The sequence below is a fragment of the Chinchilla lanigera genome, unplaced genomic scaffold (assembly GCF_000276665.1).
Source record: "Chinchilla lanigera isolate Chin_1 unplaced genomic scaffold, ChiLan1.0 scaffold00017, whole genome shotgun sequence".
Classification (NCBI taxonomy): Eukaryota; Metazoa; Chordata; class Mammalia; order Rodentia; family Chinchillidae; genus Chinchilla; species Chinchilla lanigera.
Genome location: NW_004955418.1, coordinates 29,978,878 through 30,002,340, shown reverse-complemented (window position 1 = coordinate 30,002,340; position 23,463 = coordinate 29,978,878). Strand labels below are relative to the sequence as shown.

Genomic DNA, 23,463 nt, shown 5'->3' with positions numbered 1-23,463 from the left:
CCCCTTAGGTGGGGTTAGCCTGTTTACAAAGTAAGGCAGGGAAAGAAGCTGCTTGCAGCCATTCCTCCCTTTTGCTCTGGCTGCGTTGCTGTTCAGCTGCCATTCCCCTCTTTGCTCTTGTTGCTTTATTACCTTCTGCCTCGGAGCCAGCCAAGTATGGACTGAAACCTCCACAAACTGTAAGCTAAATAAACCTTTCCTTCCTTCATTTTGGGCATTGGGTATTTTGCCTCAGCAATGAGAGAAAAGTAACCAAGACAGGCAGTTAATAATTTTAATTCTTTATAGATTTCAGATACTCGTCCTCTACCAGAATAGCACTGTGAAACATTTTCCTCATGCTCTAGGTTGTCTCTTCGCTCTGCTGACTGTCTCCTTTGCTGTACAGGAACCATGTAATGCGTTATGACACGCCTGCCTGTACTTCCAGGGCAATGGTGCTCAGCCATGGCCATGGGGAGAGACAATGAGACGATCACCACAGACTTCATCCTCCTGGGACTCTGGCCTGAATCCCGCCACCTCGTTATCCTCATCTGCCTCATCCTTCTCGTTTACTTTCTGGCTGTCATGGGCAATGCTGTCCTCATTCTCCTCATCTGGCTGGATTCCCGACTCCACACTCCCATGTATATTCTGCTCAGCCAGCTGTCCTTCATCGACTTCACTTTGATCTCAACTACTGTCCCCAAAATGGCCACAAACTTCTTCTCAGGGAGGAGAACCATATCACAGGTTGGCTGTGGAGCCCAGATCTTTATTAGTCTAACCCTAGGAATTGCTGAGTGCCTCCTGCTGACCTTCATGGCCTATGACCGCTACATCGCCATCTGTAACCCCCTGAGGTACTCCATCATCATGAACCGCAGCCTCTGCACACAGATGGTCATAGTGTCCTGGGCAGGAGGAGGAGCCACCTCCTTGGTTCATACTGCCTATGCCATGCACTTCCCCATCTGTCGCCCCAGAGTAATCCCACACTTTCTCTGTGAGGGAATAGCTCTGTTAAAGCTGACGTGTGAGGACATTTCCTCATACATGAAGTCAGTGGTGGTGTCCTGCTTCCTGGTGGTTCTCATTCCCCTGAGTCTCATCCTGGCCTCCTACACCCTCATCTTCCTTGCTGTCCTCCGCATGAGCTCTCCTGAGGGCAGGAGCAAGGCTCTGGCCACGTGCTCCTCCCACCTCTGTGTGGTCACACTGTACTTCGGCCCTGCCATATTGGTTTACATGAGGCCTGGCTCCTCGAAGACACCCAAATTAAACCAGTCTCTCTTCATGTTTAACGCCATCCTTACCCCCATGCTTAATCCTCTCATTTATAGCCTCAGAAACAAGGATGTCATAGCAGCTTTAAAGAATACAATCTTCAGTAGATGCCCCCTACAAAAGATGAAACACCACTGGGTTACCTGTAGGTGCTTATAATTTTATGATAGCATATATCTTTCAGTTGCTTTCAAAAGATTTAGGATTTTACAGACTCAATCATGAGAGCTATACATATGTTAGAGGCCATTTACTTCGATGATCTGGCATGTGATTAAAAATAAAGGTTAAAATACACTGTTCATGACCTGAAAGTACCATCAAAGGGACCACTTCTTCTGACTTGAAATTTCAAATCTACAGTACTCTTCTCTAATTAATACACATCACCATTTTACTCCTATATGCCTGACACACAAATACACTCTTCTGCTTAAGCCTTCTTGGGAAGAGGAAGGTTTAATCTCCTCGGAACAAGAGAAGTCACCCTGTTGGGTGGGCTCAGGAAGTCCAACTTGCAAAGTGGGAGTCTGAACTGACATGACACTACATCATCTGTTTTGCCTTCAATTGTTGAAACGTCAGCTAACAAAATCATACACCTGCAACTTGAGTCATTATGCTTCACGAGGGAAAAGGGTAACACTTCCACTCTCTTGGACCTAACAAGTAATTTTCCTTTGTACTTCTTGTCAGTTTATACCATTATTGCACCTCTAATAAGACAATGCAATCTTTCCCTGACAATCTGAATGCACTAACAGCACCCACCTGTTGCATTGCTATGGAGATTCAATCAGATGGAGTGTGCAAATCCTCCAAGCCAATGTAGTCGAGGGAGTAAGTGCACGTTATACAGATCATGCATTTGGAATCAGGCTATGGATGTAAGACAACGCAGCTTCTTAAGGCCTTCTAGGCATGAAAAATGAGGCCTTATCTCATGTTCAATAAAAATGAACCATAATTATTTTAGGCTGAGTGCCTCATAGTTAGAAGTTAAAATCAGGCTGGTCAAGGATGAGACAAGGCATACACACACTCCTCTAGAATATAGACTAAATCTCCTTTTTTATCTAAAATGTCAGAACATGAAGTTGGTACTTTCCTAATAAAAATGTAGCAGTCAGATTTGAAGATTGTGCTGTGGTTTGGATCTGAAGGTTCTCTGAAAAGCTCATGTGCTAAAGGCTTAGTCCACAGTGCAGCAAGGTTGAGGGGCGCAACCTTTAGGAGGTGATTGGGTTATCAGCACCATGACATCATAGACAGATTGACCCACTGGTGCATTCAGAGCTTGATGGGCTACTGGGCAGTGCTGGACACTTTAGGAGGCATCTGGAGGGGGACATTCTCTCCCTCACTCCTGTCTCTGCCCTCTTGCTGGGCAGCATGAGATGCTCACACCTCACCTGTTCCCCACTCAGACATTCTATAACCAGGAACCAAGCAGCCAGGGACAGAAACCTCAAATCCATGAGGAAAAATAAATCTTTTCTGTGGTAAAGGAGAACCGCCTTCAACAAAACCATCACACTTCCTTCCCTGGGGCTAGACTTGGTTTCTTGGTATGAAGTCTGTATTTGGTTGATGGCTTTCATTTAGTGAATTTACCATGATTGACTTTTAGTACTTTTTTTAAAATTTTAAACATTAAGAAAACTAACAAAGGAACAATAAAGACAAAATCAAAACAACACAAAAACAACAAAAATGACACATGACCTCAAAACAAAATGACAGGAATTAACAATGGTTGCTACATGACCTACTGTTATCCTCAACGAAGTTGCGCAGCCCACCAGATATAAGAATGTAAGATCTGACAGTCAGAATGACTGATCTGAAAACAACAATATGCAGTATAAGAACCATTGTTGAACTCCTACCATCTTGTATGGTGAAGCTCTACATCATTTCCAGTGTTGTGGTTTTTGTTATTATTACTTGTTACTGTCTTTGATTGACTTTTAGTGTTTTAGAAACAGACCAACATCGCTGCCCTCACTTACTACTCCTGGTGGGATTCATGTTCTGTTGTTTGTCACAACTCATCACTTGAAGACAAGCTGACTGATAATCACCACGGTAAATGTGTCTGGAACAGCGCAGCTGGCTTTGCAATTGACAAGTCTTCCATGTCTTCATCTGAGTGACAGTGGTCTTTTCAAATCAACAAGTTTAGGTACCTCAATAGAGAATTTTCAGCTGCCCCCATGATCAGACAATTTTTTAAATAAACTCTTTTATTCATTTTCTTCAAATGTAATAAAACACAATATTTGTACATCTTTATGCAGTACATTACGGCAATTTCATACTTGTTCACAGTGTGTAATGACCCAGTTAAGGAAATAAGCACTTCCATCGCTTCGCAGTTAATCCTTGTTAAGCATGAATATTGTGGGAAGCAGCTGAAGCTGGACACTGATCACAATCACACGTGTGAGCCAGAGCAAGACCAGCATCAGGAACACTTGGGCACCTCAGGCAAGCCACGTAGATAAGCTATTAGGTGGAGGGGTTGCACGTGATAGTCCCAAGTATATAAATAAACGCCCTGCAGCCCTTGGACTCTCCCTCCTTCTCCTCCTCCTTCCTCCTTCCCTCCCATCAGGAAAGAGGGCTCCATCTGGCCACCGTTTTCTGCATCTGACTCCTGTCCTTTTATCTCCATCCTCTCACCCTGCTCACTCTGGGAACGTCATGAGCTGCATGGGATGCAGCAGAATTTCACACCTTTTACTTATCTTGGAATGCCTGAGAGATTTCTGTAACCAATAGTTACTGCACCGTCTCCAGGAAGCCACATCTGAGTTTGGGTGCATTATGAAACTGCATCTCTCCTCTTGCCTCCCCCTCCTGTCCCCAGTGACCACTCCTACACCCCTTCTTCCATGAGACAGACTGTTGAGCTTCCACACACAAGAGAGGACCTGCAGTACTTCTCTTTCTAGGCCTCACCTACCTCACCTAACCTACTGACCTCCAGTTCCATCCCAGTGCTGCACATGACGGGATTTCATTTCTGTGACTAAAAAGTACTCGATGTGAATATACGCGATTGTTCTTCAGCTCTTAATGGAGAGCTCCACAGATTCTATACTTTAACTACTATGTTGAAAATAGTGCTGCAGTGAACATCAGAGAGCAAATATCTCTGGGCCGTCAGGATTTCATTTTCTTGGGTCATGTCTCTAGTAGTGAGGTAGATAGTATCTGAATTGAATGGTGGTTTTATGTTCAGCTTTTTGAGACAGTTTCACGGTGTTTCTCCACAGTGGCTCTAATGTTTACATTCCCATCACACTGTGCTAGGACTGCCCTTACTCCACCTTCTGTGGTTTCCTTTTCTCTTTTTGGTGGTGCCCTTCTGAGCTGGAAAGGATCTCACTATGATTCTGAACTGCATCTCCTGAGGATTAGGGATACTGGGCATATTTCAACACTTCTTGGCATTATGTACATCTTATTTTTTGAAGTGTCTATTCAGATGTTCACCCTGTTTTAAAAGTGAATTCACATATTGAGACCCTTTTAGATAGTTTACAGATATTGTCTCCCATTCTCTAGGTTGGCTTTTAACTCTGCAGCTGCCTTGCTGTGCAGAAGCTTCTCACTTTGATGTAATCCGATTGTCTCCTTCACTTCTGTTGCCTGTGCACGGGGCTCTTATCCAAAAGAACTTTCCCTCGTGTTTCCCTATAGAAATCTCATGCTACAGGTGCTACCTTTAGGCCTTCAGGCATGTTTCAGATTACTTCTGTACACATTAGAGGGAAGTTACCTGGCTACTGCTCCAGCATAGGCACATCCAGTTTCCCCAACATGGCTTAATAAAGAGACTGAGGAGACGGTCTTTTTAGTCCTGTGTGTTTCTGATGCCTTTCTCAAGCTCAGTTTGCTGTAGGAATGCAGACTTCCTTTTGAGTTCTCCATTCTCTTTCATTGGTCCATGTGTCAGGTTTTATTTTAGTAGCAGGGTTTATTGCCTTCTGTATTTTCTGGCATATTTTGAAGCCTGTTATTCTGATGGCTCCAGTTACATTTGATGTAGTTTTGATTTATTGTTTTTGTTCAGGATAACTTAGGCTCTTCTAGGTCTTTTGTAATGCTTTCATGTGAATTTTAAGATTGTTTATCTCTCTTGATGTAAAAAAAAAAAAAGCATTATAGGTATTATGCTGAGGATTGCATTGAATCTACAGATGGTCTTGGGTAGTTGCCTTCGTTCTCTTTGCCGAGCTACAAAACCTGACATCCACAACATAGAGGACAGCTTTGTTTTGGCTCACAGATCACAGAGGTCTCAGTCCATAGTCTGCTGTCTTCAAAGCAGGGTGGCATGGCAAAGGGGCATCGCAGAGGAGCCTTCCTCAAAGCATGGCAGCAGGGAGCAGAGAGAGATCAAGTGGGGAGGAGGGAGGGAAACCCTCCAGGCCACACACTCAGTGATGATCTGCTCCCACAGGCTTCACCTCCCAACATCACCTTTACTTACAAATCCATCAGTAGATGAATCCAGTGATGAGCACCACACCCCCATGACCCAATTACTCCCAGAAGCCCCCACCAAGAGCATAGAGGTTTTGGGGTACACCAAGGTATAACCCACAACAGCATGTTCCTTGTCAGTGTATAAATGCTGCTGGTTTCTGTACACTGATTATCTTCACCTTGCAACTTTACTGAACTGGTTTATTCAGTATTGGTAGCTACTATTTTATTAATATGTGTTACTAATATGGAAATATAAAGATCATTTGGGATAACAAGATGCAATGTAACAATCATTATTAATTTCCTATCATCTTGTTTTAAACTTGTGTTTCATTTTTATTTTTTTATTCTCTTTAAAACAAAAAGAAAGAAAAAAAGATCATTTTGGAAATTAACTTCATGTATTTAACATATCTTGATCTTATGAAATTCCTTTACTCCCTCCCAAACTACATTCTTACCTCTTCCAAACTAAATTCTCCCATCTCCCAAAGTCCACCTCTTCCTTTCCTGACATATCTCATTTCTTCATTTTTTTATTCATGTAACTATTTAATTAATAAGTTTTTCCATTAATAAAACATGCAAGATTTTACTTTCTGCCTCTCTTGGATTTCATAGAATCTTTTAATATTAGTGAGTGTTAATATTATGTGATGATGGGATCTATTCTGGAAAGTTGGTACACGCACCTAAGGTATCTTTATCAGTTTCTTTCCCAGCTCCCCCTCTTCCCTCCTCCCTTCCACTGTCACCTTCCTTGTCTCCAGAGCTCTACCCCTGGTCTCCTGTACTCTTTCTTTCACTTCATTTATACATTATTCTACTTACTTATTTTTGAAGGTCCCACATAAGAGGAAACATGAGACACTTAACTCTGTGATCTGGCTAATGTCATTTGGCGTGATGGTTTCCATATCCAACATTTTCCTGCAAATGTGATTATTTTCTCTCTCTTTATGGCTGAATAATATTGCATTGTTTATATACATAATGTGATCTATACATGCTGAATATTCAGATAAAACATTTGTTACAGTGCAAACTCATTAATCCCAGAATCTAAGTATTGGTGTGATCTTGGAATATCATTCTAAGTACATATAATGTTGAGAAGATAACTCCTATTCTCCATGTGACATTGTGCTGTAGAGGATTACATGTTGTAAAGTGAGTTAAAGAACTTTGATTGACTCTACATTTCAGAAAAATACACTTTTTTGTTTCACCCTCAAAGCAGAGCTACATGAATCTCAATGGCTAAATCCATTGAAAGAACCTGCCAAGGTTCCCTCAGGCAGCCAGTTCAGCACTGAGCCCAGAGCAGGACCCAGGATAAGCAAGTGATCCACAGGGGCTGGAGGAGAGCGCTGGGTCCACGTCCATGTGCACCTTGGGAAAAGACACCACACAAATGTCAGATGAGAGTTCTTGTCATTGAAGGCAACTATGTGCAGGGAAAAACAATGCTTCCATCAGTGTGTTGAAATCCAGAACTCGAGAGACAATTCTCAGCACATAAAATCACCCAGCTAGATAATAGTGTCTGGATTTTCTGGTATGGAAGGCAACACAAAGCTGTCACTTTTGTCTACCTGGATGGATTATCCCTAAGAAAATGGACAGTTCTAGAAAAACACATAAGCTGTTCAAGCCGTACTTGTAATATAAACTAGAAAACCAGGGTAAGATGAACAGAAAGGGGGAAGTATTCCCCTGTACAATATAAAATTTATCTTGCTGGAGGTTAACACGGCATTAGCAGTTTGATCTTAGTGCAGTCAGAAACCTATTTCTTCGACTGAGATGAAAAAGATTTTATCAACACTCCTAAACTTTCAATGAGGATCTGGGAGCTGTTTTTGTATCTTGTGAGTTACCTACCAGCAGGACCGCCTTCCAGCCACTTTTCTCTGGAGCAAACCACATCTTCTCATTTTATTGACACAATCATTTAAATGAAATATATTAATTAAGTTTACAAAAAGTGATAAAATTCTAACTTTTTACCTTAAAAATTAACAAAACCTCCTAGAATTATGAGTTTCTAGCCAAGTAAAAATCTGGGAATAAAAAATGTTCCATCCATCATAATTAGTCAGTCTGTTCTCTCCTTCTTGCAAGCATCAGAAAGATTAGGATTTATTTCCTGTTAAAGGCAAAGTGGACAAGGATATGGACTGTGGGGGAGGGCCCTGTGTTGAATTAGAAAGCACAGATATACGGAGTAGGAAGGAAAGGAATGGTCAACAGAAGAGTAAAAATTTAAACAAGGGGTGAGTGAGATGCTGTTTTGAAGGTACATGTGTGACTTGGTGGCACACGGGCCAGAAGTCAGCACCTTGGGGCTGAGGAGGAGCAGAGCATGGAGCCAGGCTGAAGGAAGAGCGGCCACAACTGTGCTGCTTGTGTGCAGGGTGCTAGAAGCCACACACTCTGCCTCCCCACTCAGTCCTGCGCCCAGAGATGCCACTCTCAGAAGCCCACACCTTCGACTCGTGTCGTCCTTTCTCCAGAGCCCAGTGCCACGCTGTAGAGACAATCTGCTACTCACAGGGCCCTGTATGCGTCTGTCTCTGATAGGGCCTAATCAAGCAGAAGACGGTGGAACAAGAGGGCAACGGCCTCATCCAGCCTAAAAGAAAGGAGGTCACGCTCAAGACTCTGCCCTCAGTGGGACAGACCTCAGGACCCTCTCTCCTGTCACGTCATCACCCAAAGAGTTCGCAGATGTGGGAACTTGCCAGATGTCGAGAGTGAGTACACAGCGCTCTGCTGATAAAGCTGTTCACTATTTTGTTGGGGCTGCAAGCCTTGGGACACAAAAGTCTGAGTCTACACCTCAATGATACTGTACAAGGTTTCAAAACCAAAAGAGGATAGTTGCAGAGTGACGATGACCAAGGCCAGTGTGTTTAATACCAGGTTTAAATCGAGTAGCAGAATCTGTAACAGAATGCAAGCCCCACTGCTGATTCTTCTCATCTTGCTCTCTTAGCAACACTTCGCATTCAGATTGAAATGATTCATACGCTCAACGTTCCAGAGAGGAGAGTGCGGCTATCAAGTCACTGGACCTCCCAATGAATAGACCTACTAAAATCATAAGGGAAGTAAGGACAGATCTTTACACAAGGCTTAAGGGTTAAAGGTGAATACGATTAAATTAACTGACTGTAATGAAATTTATAAATATGTGAAACTGAAGTCTGTCACATTTTCTGTGTGTCCTAGATGATTAAAACTCCACATGTGAACCATAAGTAATAATTTAAAACTTAAATTAGTGATATTCATGACTTTCTAAGCATCTCCTTATACTCCTTATTCATGAAAGTGAGTACTTTTACACTGACTAAAAGCATCTTTGTTCCCTAGGCGACCTAAATTAAAAGAATCCATGTGAGTAACTGGAAAATTATTCCAGCAATAACTTACAGCAAAACCCTGAAAGTAAAAACTCAATATTTGAGTATTTACTCAAAAATCAGTGCAATAGTAGATGCATACATGGTTCCTTCACTGTTATCTTGGCTGGGGATCTGATGCCTATTAATCATTTGCTCAATTTTGTTTATCACTAAAATAATAGCAATAAAAAGTCACTGGAGATGAGCAAATTATTTTTTAAAGACACTGTCTAAGTTTAAAATCCAAAAGTACTGCAAAAATATAATGAACTCAGAGAATGTTTGTGATAGGCAACCTCAGGGATGACCCCAACGATCTTCACCTTCCCATGTTCACGGCCTTTACAATCTATCTCTAAACCCAGGCTGGATTATTGTCACTTGTTACCTCTGGCATTAGGTTTCAAACAGACTATGACACCCAACTCATTCTCCTTTTCTCTCTCTCTCTCTCTCCTTCTCCCTCTCTCTCTTCTTCTTTCATGCAGTAAGCTGCTCCCATGGAAAGCAACAAACTGAATGAAACCCCCATCCAATAGCAAACAACAACTGAGCGTCTCAATCCAAGAGTTACAAGAAAGGAACTGATCTTTGCCAACAGTACTCAAGTGTGGAATCAGACCTTCACCTGGCTGAGCATTCAGATGAACTTCTAACATCACCAGGACTTCCACTGCAGTCTTGCTGAAGGATTTAGGAAAAGAGAACAAGCTAAGGTGTGCTCAGCTCCCTAATGAAAGGAATTATCAAATAACACTTGGATAAGTAGCAAAGCGTTAAGACATTCTTCTTACCGTGGGCTAATGTAAATTATCTTTGCAGGGAGTAGAAACCACGGTGTTCTTGAAAGTGACTGTGTAAATAAATAGAAAGACATGATTTTCCCCACAAGAATCTGCTCATAAGGTATGGGCCATCAGACTGGAGCATTTGTAGTTCTGGAATAAAGCTGAATTTTTGACCATCAGTTGTATTTTTAATGCAATCATTATTTTCCTAATTAAACAAGACAGGAAAGTTTTAAATGCCCTACCCAGCAGATCAAAACAAAGATCCTTAAGGCACCAGGCTGATCGCCTGCTTCAGTGTGTCACAGGGAAGTATAGAACCGTTTGGGCAAGGCCACAACCGTGCCTACTGTGCCATATTCACTACACAAAGTGCTATGACCCCCACTCCAACAAGCAGTGTGCGAGAGCCATCTTCTCAGCAGGGAAAAAGGAGGAATCCCCCCAACGGAGGCTTGATGTCTTACTTACTCTGAAAGTCTAACAGCATCACACAAGTTGAATTGTTTAAGGACCCTCATCCTCCAAGCACAGACAGAAGGAAGCTGTGTTCTTTGTGATAACCAAGAGAAAACTTCGGAAAGATGATCACCAGGTATAACCCATCCACCCATTCATTCACTGTTGCTGGAGTCACTCCCTCCTCAGCAGGCTTCTGGTCACCAGGAAGCATAACCAACTAAACTCAGGAGTTCAGCCAAGAAAGGCCAGCCCAAGCCCAGGCAGAGTCCAGAGCTGTCAAAACTTGTCTCCATGGAGACCAAAGTCATCTGAGAGAAATCTCTTCCTTCTCCTGTAATTGGATATCTTTCTCTAGATGTGTGTAAGGGAGGCTGAGGCTTAGTGCACCCCATCCCTAACATTCTGAACAGAGCAGAGAACTTCAAAAGATACAAGAGCAATAAGAGACATTAAGACCTGGGTGAGAGTGAGGGTGAGGTAAAGGGAAAATGGCTCTTTTCTTAAATATGGGGTTTTTTTAAGGGAAATTTTTCACAGTCTGAGGGTATGTATTATATAAACTTAACCTCTTGAAGCATTTTGTTTATGATCTTAATATTCTCCCTCCCATCCTACATTTTCCCACAGGTTACTGAGGTGTATTACCACACCCCCATTTGTTTGCCTTCCCACTGGAGAAAGGAGCTGGGTTCCCATCATTGCTGCTGTACAGTGTGAAAAGTCGGGAGGTGGTTTTAGCCATCTCAATGCTCCTGCTCCCCGGTGCCTGCTGATGGGAAACACGCCGCTCCGTGCCTACGTGCCATCAACTACATGAGCCCCAGTCTGAAGTCAGACTGCAATCAGCCCACCTGGGCTTTTTGTTTTAACTCCATGGAGTCACCTGGCTAGATTAGAAAGTCCTGTCTCTGGGTCACTTTAACCACACTGCACTGGAGTTTCTTGAGCCTTTATATCTAAGGAACTTGGAAGAACTGCAAACAGGGTATGAACTTTTCTCAATTTCAGAGATGGAAAACCTATATAACCATGGCTCAGACAGTTCCCAGGGGTGGGTGATATGAACCCATACGCAGGTCATTTCTCCAGTGCCAGAGGGTGACGGTGTAGGTGTATCAGGAAAGGAAAAGCAACGAAGATAGGCAGGTAGCCTGATACTGAGGTTTAGGCCAGTGTGCCTGGAAGAACTGTCCCTTCTCTGAGACTTTATGATGATGAAATTCAGCCTCAGGAAAGAGAAAAGTCGTGTGTGTACAGAAGCCAAGCTCCTGTCAACGGAAGCCCCGTGTGCTCAGGGACCGGGAGCTCTGCGCTGTTGCTGAGTGGTGAATGGGAAGAGCCCAGGGCAGCCCTGGCTGGTCAGGCTTGTCCAGACCGGGGAACAGTGCATCCACAGGACCATGTGTTTCTTTTTGCTTTCTCATGAAGCTCTTTTGTCTGGAGACTCAGAGTAATTAAAGTCTCAGGATTTCGTTAAGCCAGCATACTCTCCTGGGTCCAGCAGGCTTCAATTGGCATAGCCCTGGGTTTGCTCCCTGGTCTATTTGGAACCAGGGCCACTAGTTAGGCAAAGGCAGATGTGTGCGTAATGAGCAGAGTTTGGCCAGTATTCTTTCCACACTGCATACACTCACAGCCCAGAGGGTACTGGTAACCCTGGAGGTGTAGGATGAGTCCCTCCGCCCTCCCCAGGGGCACCGCCAGCGGGGCGTGCAGGAGGAGCTGTGATCTCCTTACTGGAGAGACGGTAGCTTGGGACATGCACCAACCCTCTTAATTTGCATGGGAGTTGCCTGCTCAGGTTAGTTGATAAACTGATGAAGGCAGCAGTTGTTCAGGGCAGAGGGGGCACTCCTGGAAGGACTGCCAGTGTCTTTTCCTGGCCAAAGGCTCTCTGAGCACATCTCTGTCTCACTTCTAAAAAACTTTCGGGGCTCTCTTGCTTGTTGAAAACTCCAAACTCTTCAGCAGTGCAGCGACATTCTTGCCCCACCCGCCACGTCACTGTCCAGCTGAACAGAAAATGTGTGGCTGTGCCTTAACAGTATGTTCTGCACTACACAAATGTGTGGACCTGAGTCCAGGTGAGAGCCAGGTGGCTCTGATGACCATATGCCTCATCCAGAATAACCGGCATGCGGCTCCATGAGGAGACGGGTACCCCAGGTACTGGGGAAACTATCTCCATTCAAAAGGATGGAGTTGGAGCCTTCCCTTATACCACATAGAAAAACTAACTTGAAACAGACTGAAGACCTAAATATAAAACTCAAAATTATACAATTCCTAGAAGAAAACAGAAAAATATTGGTGTCATTGGATTTGGCAGTGGCTTTTTTAATGGAACCCCAACAGCACAAAATATCCACATATCGAAAGAACAAATAAACAGAATGAAACAGCAATCTACAGAATGGAAGAAAATACTTGCAAGTTAATAGCAGAATATATAAAGAACTCCTACAATTCAATAACAAATTGACTGAAACAAGCAACAACTGAATAGACCTTTCTCCGAAGATGAAGAAATGTCCAGTGAGCTTAGGAAAAGACACTTAACTGCACCGATCCCAGGAAAATGCAAGTCAGTAACTATCACTGTACAGCCACTAGGAAAGCCACTATCTAAAGAACAGACAATAACAAATGCCTGTGATGATGTGAAAAAATTAAATCCCTTGTGTACTACTGATGGACTGTAAAATAGTGCAGCTGTTACAGAAAACAGAATGGAGGTTTCACACACAAAAAAAAAAAAAAAAAATTAAGTGCCTTTTTTTTTTTTGAGACAGGTCTCCCGATGCAGGCTGGCATGAAACTTGTGCCACCCTCCTGGCTCAGCCTCCCGAACGCTGGAACTACAGGGGTGCACCATGACGCCCAGGGCCCTCTGTTCTGAGTTGTGTTTTCAGTTCTTCTAATAAACCTCTTTATGCCTCTCACTGATGCATTCGGAAAATTCGTTTTCTGTGGCCTAAGCTGATGACCCAATACCCTTCCCTATGGATGAGTCCAGGTTCCCCAATCCCACCTGAGAACCCTCCTCAGGCCCAGCTGTGACATTCCCCTTGGGAAGCCCGCCAGGAAATGAACAAGGCACTGAGGTGTCAACTTTGGTTATGAAAGGATGATCGCTCACGGATCAGGATCCATCTTCTTTAGATCAGTCAGCATGGGACGACCCCTGGCCAGGCAGGGTGAGCGCCCCCACCCTTCCTGAAGTAGGCATAAGAAGGTGGCCCTTCCATCCCCTGCGTCCTTTAAGATGAGATCAAAATGGGGGAAGGGGGGAGGATGAGGTAGAATAAGATAGCTAAGGAGATGAGAAAAACCACACTTCCAAAATTGTACTCAAGACAGCAGCCTCAGGACCCGACGTGCCCCAAGGCCCTCCACAACTGCACTCCTCTTCCTCCTAGGCTGTGTACTCTTAGGAGGGTCTGGGTTTTCTCCCAGGCTCATCACACTCAAAATCCCTCAAAGATACTGAGTCCATCATTAGCTTAGTTCCTAAGGTAAAGAACAGAAACTTGACCTGAGATGGAAAAAGGTTTCAAAGAATGTTCTCAGGGAAAAGAGAACACCCATCTTTAAAAAAATACAACAGACTGGGCCTATGCCTTCACCTACAAAATGGGCTGTCCTTTCACCACTAAATTTCAGTCACTGTCTACCTCTGGGGGGAATCACCACTTTTCTCCTGGAAACCAAGCCCAAACTTCCTGTAACTTCACAAATTCCACAGGCTTCCACCACCAAACCTCCTAAGTCTCCCCAGCTCCAGGCTACACTATGCCTCTTTCAATGGCCCCAGACTACTCTGACTGTGTGCTTCCAATTCTAACAGACCTCCTTGTGCCTCTCCAGGAAATTTTTTCTTTTCCATGCCAGGATTTCACCCAGGACCCCACTAACTATATCCCCAACCTCAAAAAATGTAAAATGGAATTTCCATATGATCTAGTAATCCCACTAATGGGTATAGAGCCAAAAAGAAATTAAAAGCAAGATACAGAAGAGCTAATCACCTACACATGTTCACAGAGGCATTTTCATGAGAGCAAAAAGGAGGAAGCCACTCAAGTCCACGAATGGATAAATGGGTAAAGAAAACGTGTATATATAGAGTGCTATCATTCACCTTTTCTAAAAAATGAAACCCTGTCCTATGCTACATGAATGAACCTTGGCATCATGCCAAGTGCAATAAGCCAACCACAAAAAGGACCATCTGATTCCACACATTCCACACACGTTGGACTCCCTAAAGGAGTCCAACAGAACCCAGCAGTAAAATGGTGGTAACCGAGGCTAAGGAGTGGGGGAGATGGGATGGTGTCTGTAAAGTCTCTGATGTGCAAGATGAAAGACTTCCAAGAGGTGTGTTGCACAACATGAACACACTTCTGAACTGTGTACTTAAGCCCATTTTATTTTTTACCACAATTCTTTTTATAGCTGTTCAGGTAATTTAAGGCCTGACAGCCACTGTCACTGTTGTGAGAAGCTTCCATTCTGTCTGGGTTGCCAGTCTGCCATCAACACGTACCAAGCTTTTCAGCTGTGCCTCACTTATTAGAAACATGGTGGAAAAGCCATCTACAATAACCAGCATGACTGCCACATCTTCTGGAGTTATCATTTCCGTAGAGCTGTGGGGAAGAACAGACAGCATTTCAGTGTCTCCCTCCTTGTATGCTTGTTGACCCCCAGTCTCCTTTGCTGTCCTTAGGTTCACCTGGAGCTTACGGCTACAAGGATAGCATCTGGCCTTGACAGCCAGGGTGCTGTTGACACTAGCAGGCTCCTGCCGGATATTAGCTTTAGATTGTTAATGGCCTGGGAAAGCCTGTCCCCACTCCCACATCCTCAAACTGTCCATGCCACGCTGGCATTTCCCTCAACCCACAAAAGAGTCACAACTGGCCATGTGTAGCTGGAAGCTTTACAGCAGTTTCCATGTTGCTAGAGATCATCCTCTTCGACATCAGTGAGATGAACGTTCCTGGCTCAGAATCTGCAAACACTCCTGACCAATGTGGTACAAGAGAGCTGAACAGAGAATTTCCTCAAAAAACATCTTCCTGATATGACAACTACTCAAGTGTCCACTGACGCAGCTACTGCCTGAGTCTCCACCTTTCCACAGCCACAGCACCAGGAATGACCTATACGGAACAAGCACATCTGATGGAAAGGATCTGTCATTTCCTCTGCATTTTACTGACACCACAGCAGCCTCTTGCGTATCTTCACTGTTCATCTTTCCTCATTTCTTTTTATTTAATTTGGCACACTTTTCTCTGCCATCTACGTTAATGAGGTCTTTATTCACTGAGGATTTACAAAGATTTCTCTGCCATTGGACAGTGAATGAACACCTTGTTAACAGGTGATTCCATCAATATTCCTCTTTTGTTTGTCCTGTTGTTCAAATGTTCTTTCCCAAAGAAAAAATACACAACTTGCTCTGAGGTCACTGATATGCCCAAACCTTTAGATTTACGTCTTCAGTGTGTAAGCTACTGGTCCACATTCAGTTAACTGCCATATACGGTGTGAGGAAGGGGTCCAGCTCCTTTCTCTCGCTTATGAATATGCAATCATTCCAGCACCATTTGTTCACGAGAATATTTCCCCCCACTGTTCAAAATCAACTGACCATTTGTCTCTACGCTCTGCATTCCATTTCCTTGTCTCTGTGTCTATCTTTATGCCAGTGACACAGTGTTTATTACTGCAGTTGTAACTCTGCCATCAAAGCTCCAACTTTGTTCTCTTTTTTTCAAGGCTGTCTTGGCTATTTGGAGGCCCTTACAAATTCCCTATGAACTTGAAGACTGGCTTTCCTTTTGCTGTTTTTTGGTGCAGTATGATGGACTGGACCCGAGACTTCCACGCTGTTACAAACCCAGCCCCTTTAATTTTTGTTTGAAACAAGGTCTTGCTAAGTCACTAAGTTGCCCAGGTTGGGCCTGAACTTGTGATCTTCCTGCCTCAGCCTCCTAGAGTGCTGGGACCTAACATACCAAGTTTTCCAACATAAAACTATTTCCTTATTTCAGTACATTTTCCCTAAGCTCAGAAAATTTTAAAGGTGGAATTCAAATATTCCAAGTGAAGTATTTATTTCAGTGAAGAAATATATTTCTCTTTTAACAAATTATGTGGGGGGGGGAAAAGTGGATCCCTACCACATGGTATTTATATAAACAGATTCCACATGGATATATGTAATTAGGAAAATATTTTTATCAAAATATATGAACTTTGCAACTCTAGCTTTTTGAACAAACACAAGACAGACTCTCTGTGGAAAGTTTGATAGTTTTAGGCTATATGAGATAAATATCACTAAGAAATCCGTCACTGTATCACTATGATATTTAATATACTACTGCCTATACCTCAGATTATAAATCATGGCACATAACAGTATAATCTTTTTACTGTTTATGTAAGTTCTTCTTTGATCCTCCTTACTAGAACTCAAATCTACCCCAAAGCAAAATTTTATTTGAATAAGTTTCAAAAAATAACAGTATAAAATACAGATCTGTAAGCATACTAACATAAATATTAATTTATACTACAAGTAGGCACAATAGCATACAATAAAATAGACAACTATAACAGGGATGGGGAGAAAATACAAAACCAAATCAACAGGGATTCGGTCTTCCTTCCAACACAAGAGAAGCCGAAGCGCTCCGCGGGCTCCGGTCACCGCGCGTCAACGCCTCGCTGTGCGCCCCGCGCCTCGGCGCCTCCGCAGGTGTGGTACTCCCGAAAGCACTTGGCATGCACGCCCTTCTGGCACTTCTCGCAGCGCGTGTTGGTCTGCGAGTGGCAGAGGGCGCAGCGGGTCCTCTTGTCCTGGTGGACGATCCAGTGCCCGATCATGTCGAAGCGGCTCTCGGTCTCCAGCCGCCGGCCCCGCCGGCCCTGCGAGGACGTGTCGGCGTTGCTCTCCAGGTACACGCAGGCCACGTACCTGCGGAAGGCCAGCAGGTCCACCTGCGCGTCCGGGCAGCAGATCCGGTGCAGCTGCCACGCGTTGTTGAGGGCGGCGTCGATGATGTAGCCGATGAAGCTGGAGTACCACTTCAGGCCTCGGATCTTCACCTTGTACTTGGCGATGTTCTGGTCCAGCCGGCCCACGCCGCCCACCTTCTCCTGATACAGCTTCACCAGCGATGGCTGGTGGACCTGCCCGCGTGCCCTGGCCGTGCCTGCGTGCCGGCGGGCCAACCGCACGGGCTCGATGCCCACGGCGTTGGAGCAGATGTTGACCACACTGCTGTCGTGCCAGCGGCACACGATGATCTCCTCGCGCTCGTCCACTCTGTAGTCAAAGGAGCCCCTCTTCATCTTCCTCAGCTCCCTGGGATCTTTGAGGGGACACCGATCCGTCCTGTGCTCACGCACGGTTCCTGTGGCCTTAATGCCCTTTTCCCTCAAAATGGACATCAGTTTGACACTTGTGAAAACCTTGTCAAAGAAGATGTGGTAGGGCAGGAAGCCCCGCCCCTGAAGCGCATCCACGAACCTGACGACCATGCTGCCGCCCAGGTCCAGGCCCCTGTCCGGCTTGGTGAAGAGCGTGCCCTGTGAGGGCTCAAACCACACCAGGTAGCCCCTGCTGGTGGTCCCGCACCACAGCCTGTGGCCCAGCCGCACGGAGCGCAGCCGCCGGGAGCTGCGCGGCCCAGAGTGCTCGCACAGGGACTCGCCGAAGCTGTAGAACTCCTCCAGCGGCGCGTGCTTCTGGAAGTTGCAGTTCATCCGGGCGATGAGCGGCCGGACCTTCGCGAAGCGGTCGCTCTCGTCCAGCGCACTGTTGTCTGCGAAGTGCAGGTAGGAGAAGATCAGCTCGAATCTGTCCCTTCGGATGGCGTCAGCCACGAGGTGATGGTGGGAGTCGGGAGAGGTCTCCCAGAACATCCTCCTCCTGGGGTAGGAGACGTAGCCACTCAGGATCAGGACGCCCAGAACACACTTCAGCTCCTGGGCCGTGAGGCCCAGGTTGACGTTTTTCTGCCGAGCGTAACGATTGGTCTCGTTAACAATGAAATTAATTGTTCCTTCATCAAAAAACAACTCAAAGAGGCCCACGGGACTCAGCTCCTGGCTCTTGAGGTCCTCGATGTGAGGGTCTGACGCTGTCCAGCTGCCGAAGTCCGGCTGGATGTCCCTCTTGGTCCAGACGCGCTGAGCCTCCATCCCGGCCTTCTGCCTCTTGGGGGCCGGCTGCAGCGCCAGCTCGTCACTGTCCTCCCCGCTGCCCGAGTCCTCAGACACGACTGAGGCGTGCAGCACGCTGCCGGGCAGCTGGGGCCCTCGCCGGCTGTCCTCGTCTCCCGAGTCCTCGTCGGTGAAGTCCCCTGCGGCGTTGTCAGGGGGCGCGATGAATATCTCCTCCCTGTCATTGCCTGAGTCGTCCCCCTCCAGAGCACTCAGAACCTCCAGCAGCTTGGCGGCCTTGGCCTTGGGGCGGACATTTCTCCCGGGAGGGACACCTCTGCAACGGAAGGGAACACGGTCAGGCAGAGGCCCCTCCGGGAGCGCGATTTTGCGGAGCACCGCGCTGAGGGAGTTCAGAACGGGCAGCCTCGGTCTCGGTCACCAGGCACAGGGCCGGGAGGGGTTCCCGGTCCGTGTGAACCGACTTCTACATGCACTAGTTTTTCAGGGTGAAAGGCTCTACATCCTCTCCTCCCACAGGAGGTGTTCCCAGGAGACAGCTTCCTTCAAAATGGCGCTGGACGCGTCTGCCCTTACCGAGGGAACAGCGACTCCCTCAGGAAACCTGGGGGCCTGGACCCCCACTCCTGCTGGCCTAGACTTAGTGGTCCTGGGGCTGCTGCTACCATGCTTTCCTACCTACCCCTACCTGACAGAAACGCTGCCCTCGCTCCCCACTCTCAGGCCCCCCTCAGAATGCTCATCACCCACACCCAGGCACTGAGCGGGCAGCCTCGCAGGCGGCTCCTCACTGGGAGCTCAGTGCCGCCACTCCGGAGCAGTGAGAGGCAGGAGGCCTTGGGCCAAGCCCCGTGCGCCCGGAGGCGAAGGCAAGTGGAGGGGCGAGGCTCATGCCCACCCGGAGGCTCCGAACCAGCTCGCACACGTGACAGAGCCATCCAGCAGCAGGCCTGTGAGCAAAGACAAAGCTTCCGAGGCGGGAGAGCAGGGCCTCCCTCCACAGGGGGCGCCGAGGGAAACGCTCAGGGGCGGCCTGAGGAGTGAAGTGGGCCCAGCCTGCCGAGGGCTGGCTGCACAGACAACAAACGGCAAGCCCCCAGCGTGACAGTCCAGCTCAGACAGTCGTCAAGGCTGGGAGAGAGGCCGTGGGGACCGCTGCAGAGCGCTCCGGGGCCTGCCCGGGACTGCGGGGGGGCCGGATGCCACAGGAACACCACCTCCAACAGGAGCGCTTGGACCCAGGCTGTGACAGGGTCCTCTGACCTGGGAACGGCTGCAGGGGCCTGGCACGGGGACCTGTTACAGCCCAGCCCTCAGGGTCCATGCTGAGGACCCTCCACCCCGGGAAGGTGCAGGCCGACAGAGACCCAACCCCCAGCCTGGGGAGGCTGAGGTCGTCATCATCCGAGCTGTGTGGGCCCAGGAGACAGGTTCTCAGGGCTGCGGCCACCCTCTCAGCCACACTGCCCTGCCCTGCTCACCCCAGACGCCAAAATGCCTCCCTGGGGCAGGGGTTCACTCTGCCCCCGGCAAGCTGCCAGGGCCTGGGGTGGCCCCGGGTGGCCCCCAGTGTCTGTGTCTGGAGGGACAGGAGAGCTAAGGGGCTTTGTGTGGAGCGGACACACAGGGACCACGCACGCTCCATGGCCTCGTCTCTCCTCATTCCCCTCCCTCCGCCTGCTCTCTGCCCTCTGAGCACTGCTGCCCAAGGCCAGCACGACCCAGAGCTAACAGTGTCCCTGACTCAAGACTCCCCCAGACAGCACTCCTACCTTGCCGCGGACGCCATGCCGAGCGGGAAGGATGAGCCTGTCCTCACCCACAGTCCGGGAAGCTGTAAGACAACGAACCAGTTTTAAAAACAACATCCTAACCGGCAAAGCCACGGCATCTTCATCACCTTTGTGGAAACATCTCCTGCTTCAGGCTCTCCGTGGAGCAGAAGGGAGCAGGCAGTGCACACGGGAAACGCTGTCTGGCCAACTGGGTACTCGGGAGAAACAAGCCCCCTCCTCAATGCTAGCTCAAAAACACACATGGGCCAAGACAGGATGCCTGACCACTTCTGGGGCTGGCCAGGGCTGGGACAGCAGTCCTGTGTGAGACCGGGCACTGGACTTTGTCCGCCTTTCCCACTAGGTGGCAGTGGAACACCTTAAATGCCTGCTGCTTTCAGGTTGGAAGCTGTGGGGTGATTCTTGATCCAGCAACAGGTAATTAATATAACATCTATCAACAGAACACCCGAAACCAAAGCCACAGCCTGATGGAAGACGTTCACAATGCACACAGCCAGAAAACCACCAGTCTCCGGGACACCACATGAAGGCTTCCTGAAAGACAACGAGAGAAACAGACTTTTATCCCACTGAGAGGAAAGGTGTGTAGAAGACATGAAAGGGGAATTCACACAGATGGAATCCTAAATGGTCAGTAAATACTTGAAGAGAAATCACAAAAATGTGAACTAAAATGGGAACTAAAACCACCTAAACTGAAGGGACTGCTTGTCCGCCAATACCAGGGCTGTGAGCACACAGCTGGCAAACCACACCGGCTTCCCGTGCACCTGCCAGGCCGTGGGGGCGATGAGGAGGGCCTCACCACGGCTCGGCTGCGGAGCAGCACCTCAGGGCCCACGCTCCCATGTTCCCCAGGCAGGGGGAAGCACCAGCGAGGCACAGGGACGGCTGCACAGGCCAACACCCTTGGAGACACCGACCTCCCTGTGCGTTCTCTTCACCTGGCCTGGCTCACCGGCACCAGCAAGGAGACAGCAGCACCAGCTCCCTGCTGCTCGTCCCTCCTGCCCGAGGGGCACCGCCACACCGCAAGCCTGCCCTGCCTCCTCCCCGCCTTCCCTGAACAATGCTCAGCACAGGGGAGCAGGGCAGCCCCGGGGCCGTGCCAGGGCTCACTGGCCCCCTGGGAGAAGGGCACTGGGGCACAGAGGTGCCGCGCCGCGCGGGTCGCTCCTGACTCCAGCCTGTCTCTCACCTTCAGGATGTTCAGCTGTCCTACAAAAGCCATCTGTAACTACCTGGGCTCAGAAGCAAATTCAGCTTCCCACTAACGTAAGCTGTCTTTTCGACCATTTCAGTACAATACAGCGAGCGTTCTACAAGTTCCAAGAGAGCAGGGCTGTCTGTCATCTAACGTCCCAGCGCCATTCTGGAGAATTACCGCACCAGCATTACTAAAGTCTGCGGTGCGCCGTCAGTACAACACCCGGAGCTCTTCTGCACTGCCAGCTGTGCCCTCCAGTGACCGGATGCTGTACAGGGAGATGCGGACGGTACACAACTCACAACAAGAGGCCGAACACAGAGACAGGTGTCCGCGGCACTCCACTGAACGTTCCCACCTCCTGACCTCCACTGCATGGACGCACAGCTCCGGCCTCACTTCCCCACAGAGCCCCTCCCCACCTGCAGGCTCAGCTGCAGCTCCAGGGCCCCTCGAAGTCACTCAGAGCGCCCCGCCCCAGGCCAGTCCCTTGGCACTGCCTGCTCCAGGCCAAGTCACTCTCCCCCAGCCGTGTGCACACAACAGCCACTCACAGGGAGGTCGTGTTGATGACCCCCGTCGGCCCTCCTCCCGCTCAGCCACTCACCAGGAGGCCCGGCCTGGCCAGCCCCGCCCACAGCCCACCGGTGCTGCTGAGAATCAAGCAGGTGAGACGTCAAAGCCTCCGCGAAGACTAAAAGCAAACCTCAACCCCATCTTCCTCGTCTCCCTGCTCTGCTTCCTGGTCGGCCTCACATAAGGCACCTCGGGTCTCCACTCTCCTCTGTCTCCACTGACCCTTCCCGGGCAGGCGTCACCCACCCTGACTGAGAGATCCACCTGAGCGCAGTCAGGGGCAGTAAGGTGGCCCCTAGCGTCCTCCTCCTCCTATCAGGGAAAGCCCAGGGCCACACTAATGCCTCGGGCCTCCGCCTATCACCCACCAGGAGGAAGATGGACAAGGCACATGGCCAGGTGAAGCGAAGACATGTCGGGACCAGGAAGAACAGAACAAGGTGCCGACTGGCCTGCACACAGCGTGACCCAAGGGGTTTGCACTTGCCCCGTTCCATCACTGTGAGGGAACACCTGATGCAGGCCAATGTGACATCACAGGCAGAACCCCATCAGGTCTGCACTTTACAAGCTTATTCGAACTGCAGTGCACACCACGGTGAAGACACCACAGCAGGTACAGAGACAAGGACAGGAAATGCGCTGCAGGACGATGCCACGCAGGGGGAGGAAGAGGCGTGAAAAAAGTAAAGCCCAGCCTGGTGGGATGGTGCGGACCTGTGACCACAGCACTCAGGGAGGCCGAGGCAGGAGGATCACAAGTTCAAGACTGACCTCTGCAAGTGCACGCCTCAATGAAACCTTGTCCCAAAATACAAAATAATAAAGAGGCTGGGTGCAGCTTAGTACTCAAAAGAGGAAGAGTAAAGGCTCCGAGGACCGGCGCGCAGCTCGGGCCCCGAGGCGGGGGTCTAAAGAGAGCGGGGCCAGCACCGACGAGCCCGGGCTGCAGCGGCCGCTCTCGGTGGAGGCGGCGTCCGCGTCCGGAGGCGTCCGGAGAACGGCGCGCTGCGGAGTTTGCTGCGCCGCTCGCAGCTCGTTTCAGATTCTGAAAGTATTTCAAAGGGAAAACGCCGTTTAAAAATGCATCTTGTGGTTGTAGATGCCTTCGGCTGAGGCAGGTGCAGAAGCGAGGACGAGAGGACTCAGACGCGGCAGAGCCCTCGCCGCCCCTCTGCTCCGAGGCGGGAAGAAGGGAAACAAAGACACCGAGAAACCTCGGCATCGGTCCCGGGGAGGCGGCTCGC

At 48.3% G+C, this 23,463-nt stretch overlaps 2 protein-coding genes across 4 annotated transcripts in view; one reads left to right on the top strand and one right to left on the bottom strand.

Moving 5' to 3' along the window:
• Positions 1-453: 453 nt before the first annotated feature.
• LOC102009385 (olfactory receptor 2T27-like) lies at positions 454-11,246 on the top strand. Its single transcript, XM_005382363.2, has 5 exons — positions 454-1,414; positions 3,601-3,759; positions 5,782-5,873; positions 8,353-8,525; positions 11,057-11,246. Exons 1-5 carry the CDS (start codon positions 454-456, stop codon positions 11,244-11,246), a joined length of 1,575 nt encoding a protein of 524 aa, XP_005382420.2.
• A 5,294-nt stretch (positions 11,247-16,540) lies between these two features.
• Pgbd2 (piggyBac transposable element derived 2) overlaps positions 16,541-23,463 on the bottom strand; it is a 34,323-nt gene continuing 27,400 nt past the window's right edge. For 2 of the 3 annotated variants that reach the window (XM_013513077.1, XM_005382331.1), the window contains 2 exons: positions 20,407-20,468; positions 16,541-18,950 (listed from right to left, as the gene is read on the bottom strand). In XM_013513077.1, coding sequence (XP_013368531.1) covers positions 17,153-18,950; positions 20,407-20,423 — 1,815 coding nt within the window. In that variant the 5' untranslated portion in view covers positions 20,424-20,468 and the 3' untranslated portion in view covers positions 16,541-17,152. Of the gene's footprint in view, positions 18,951-20,406; positions 20,469-22,990; positions 23,450-23,463 lie in introns of those variants that run through there. The other variant, XM_005382332.2, reaches the window with a different exon arrangement.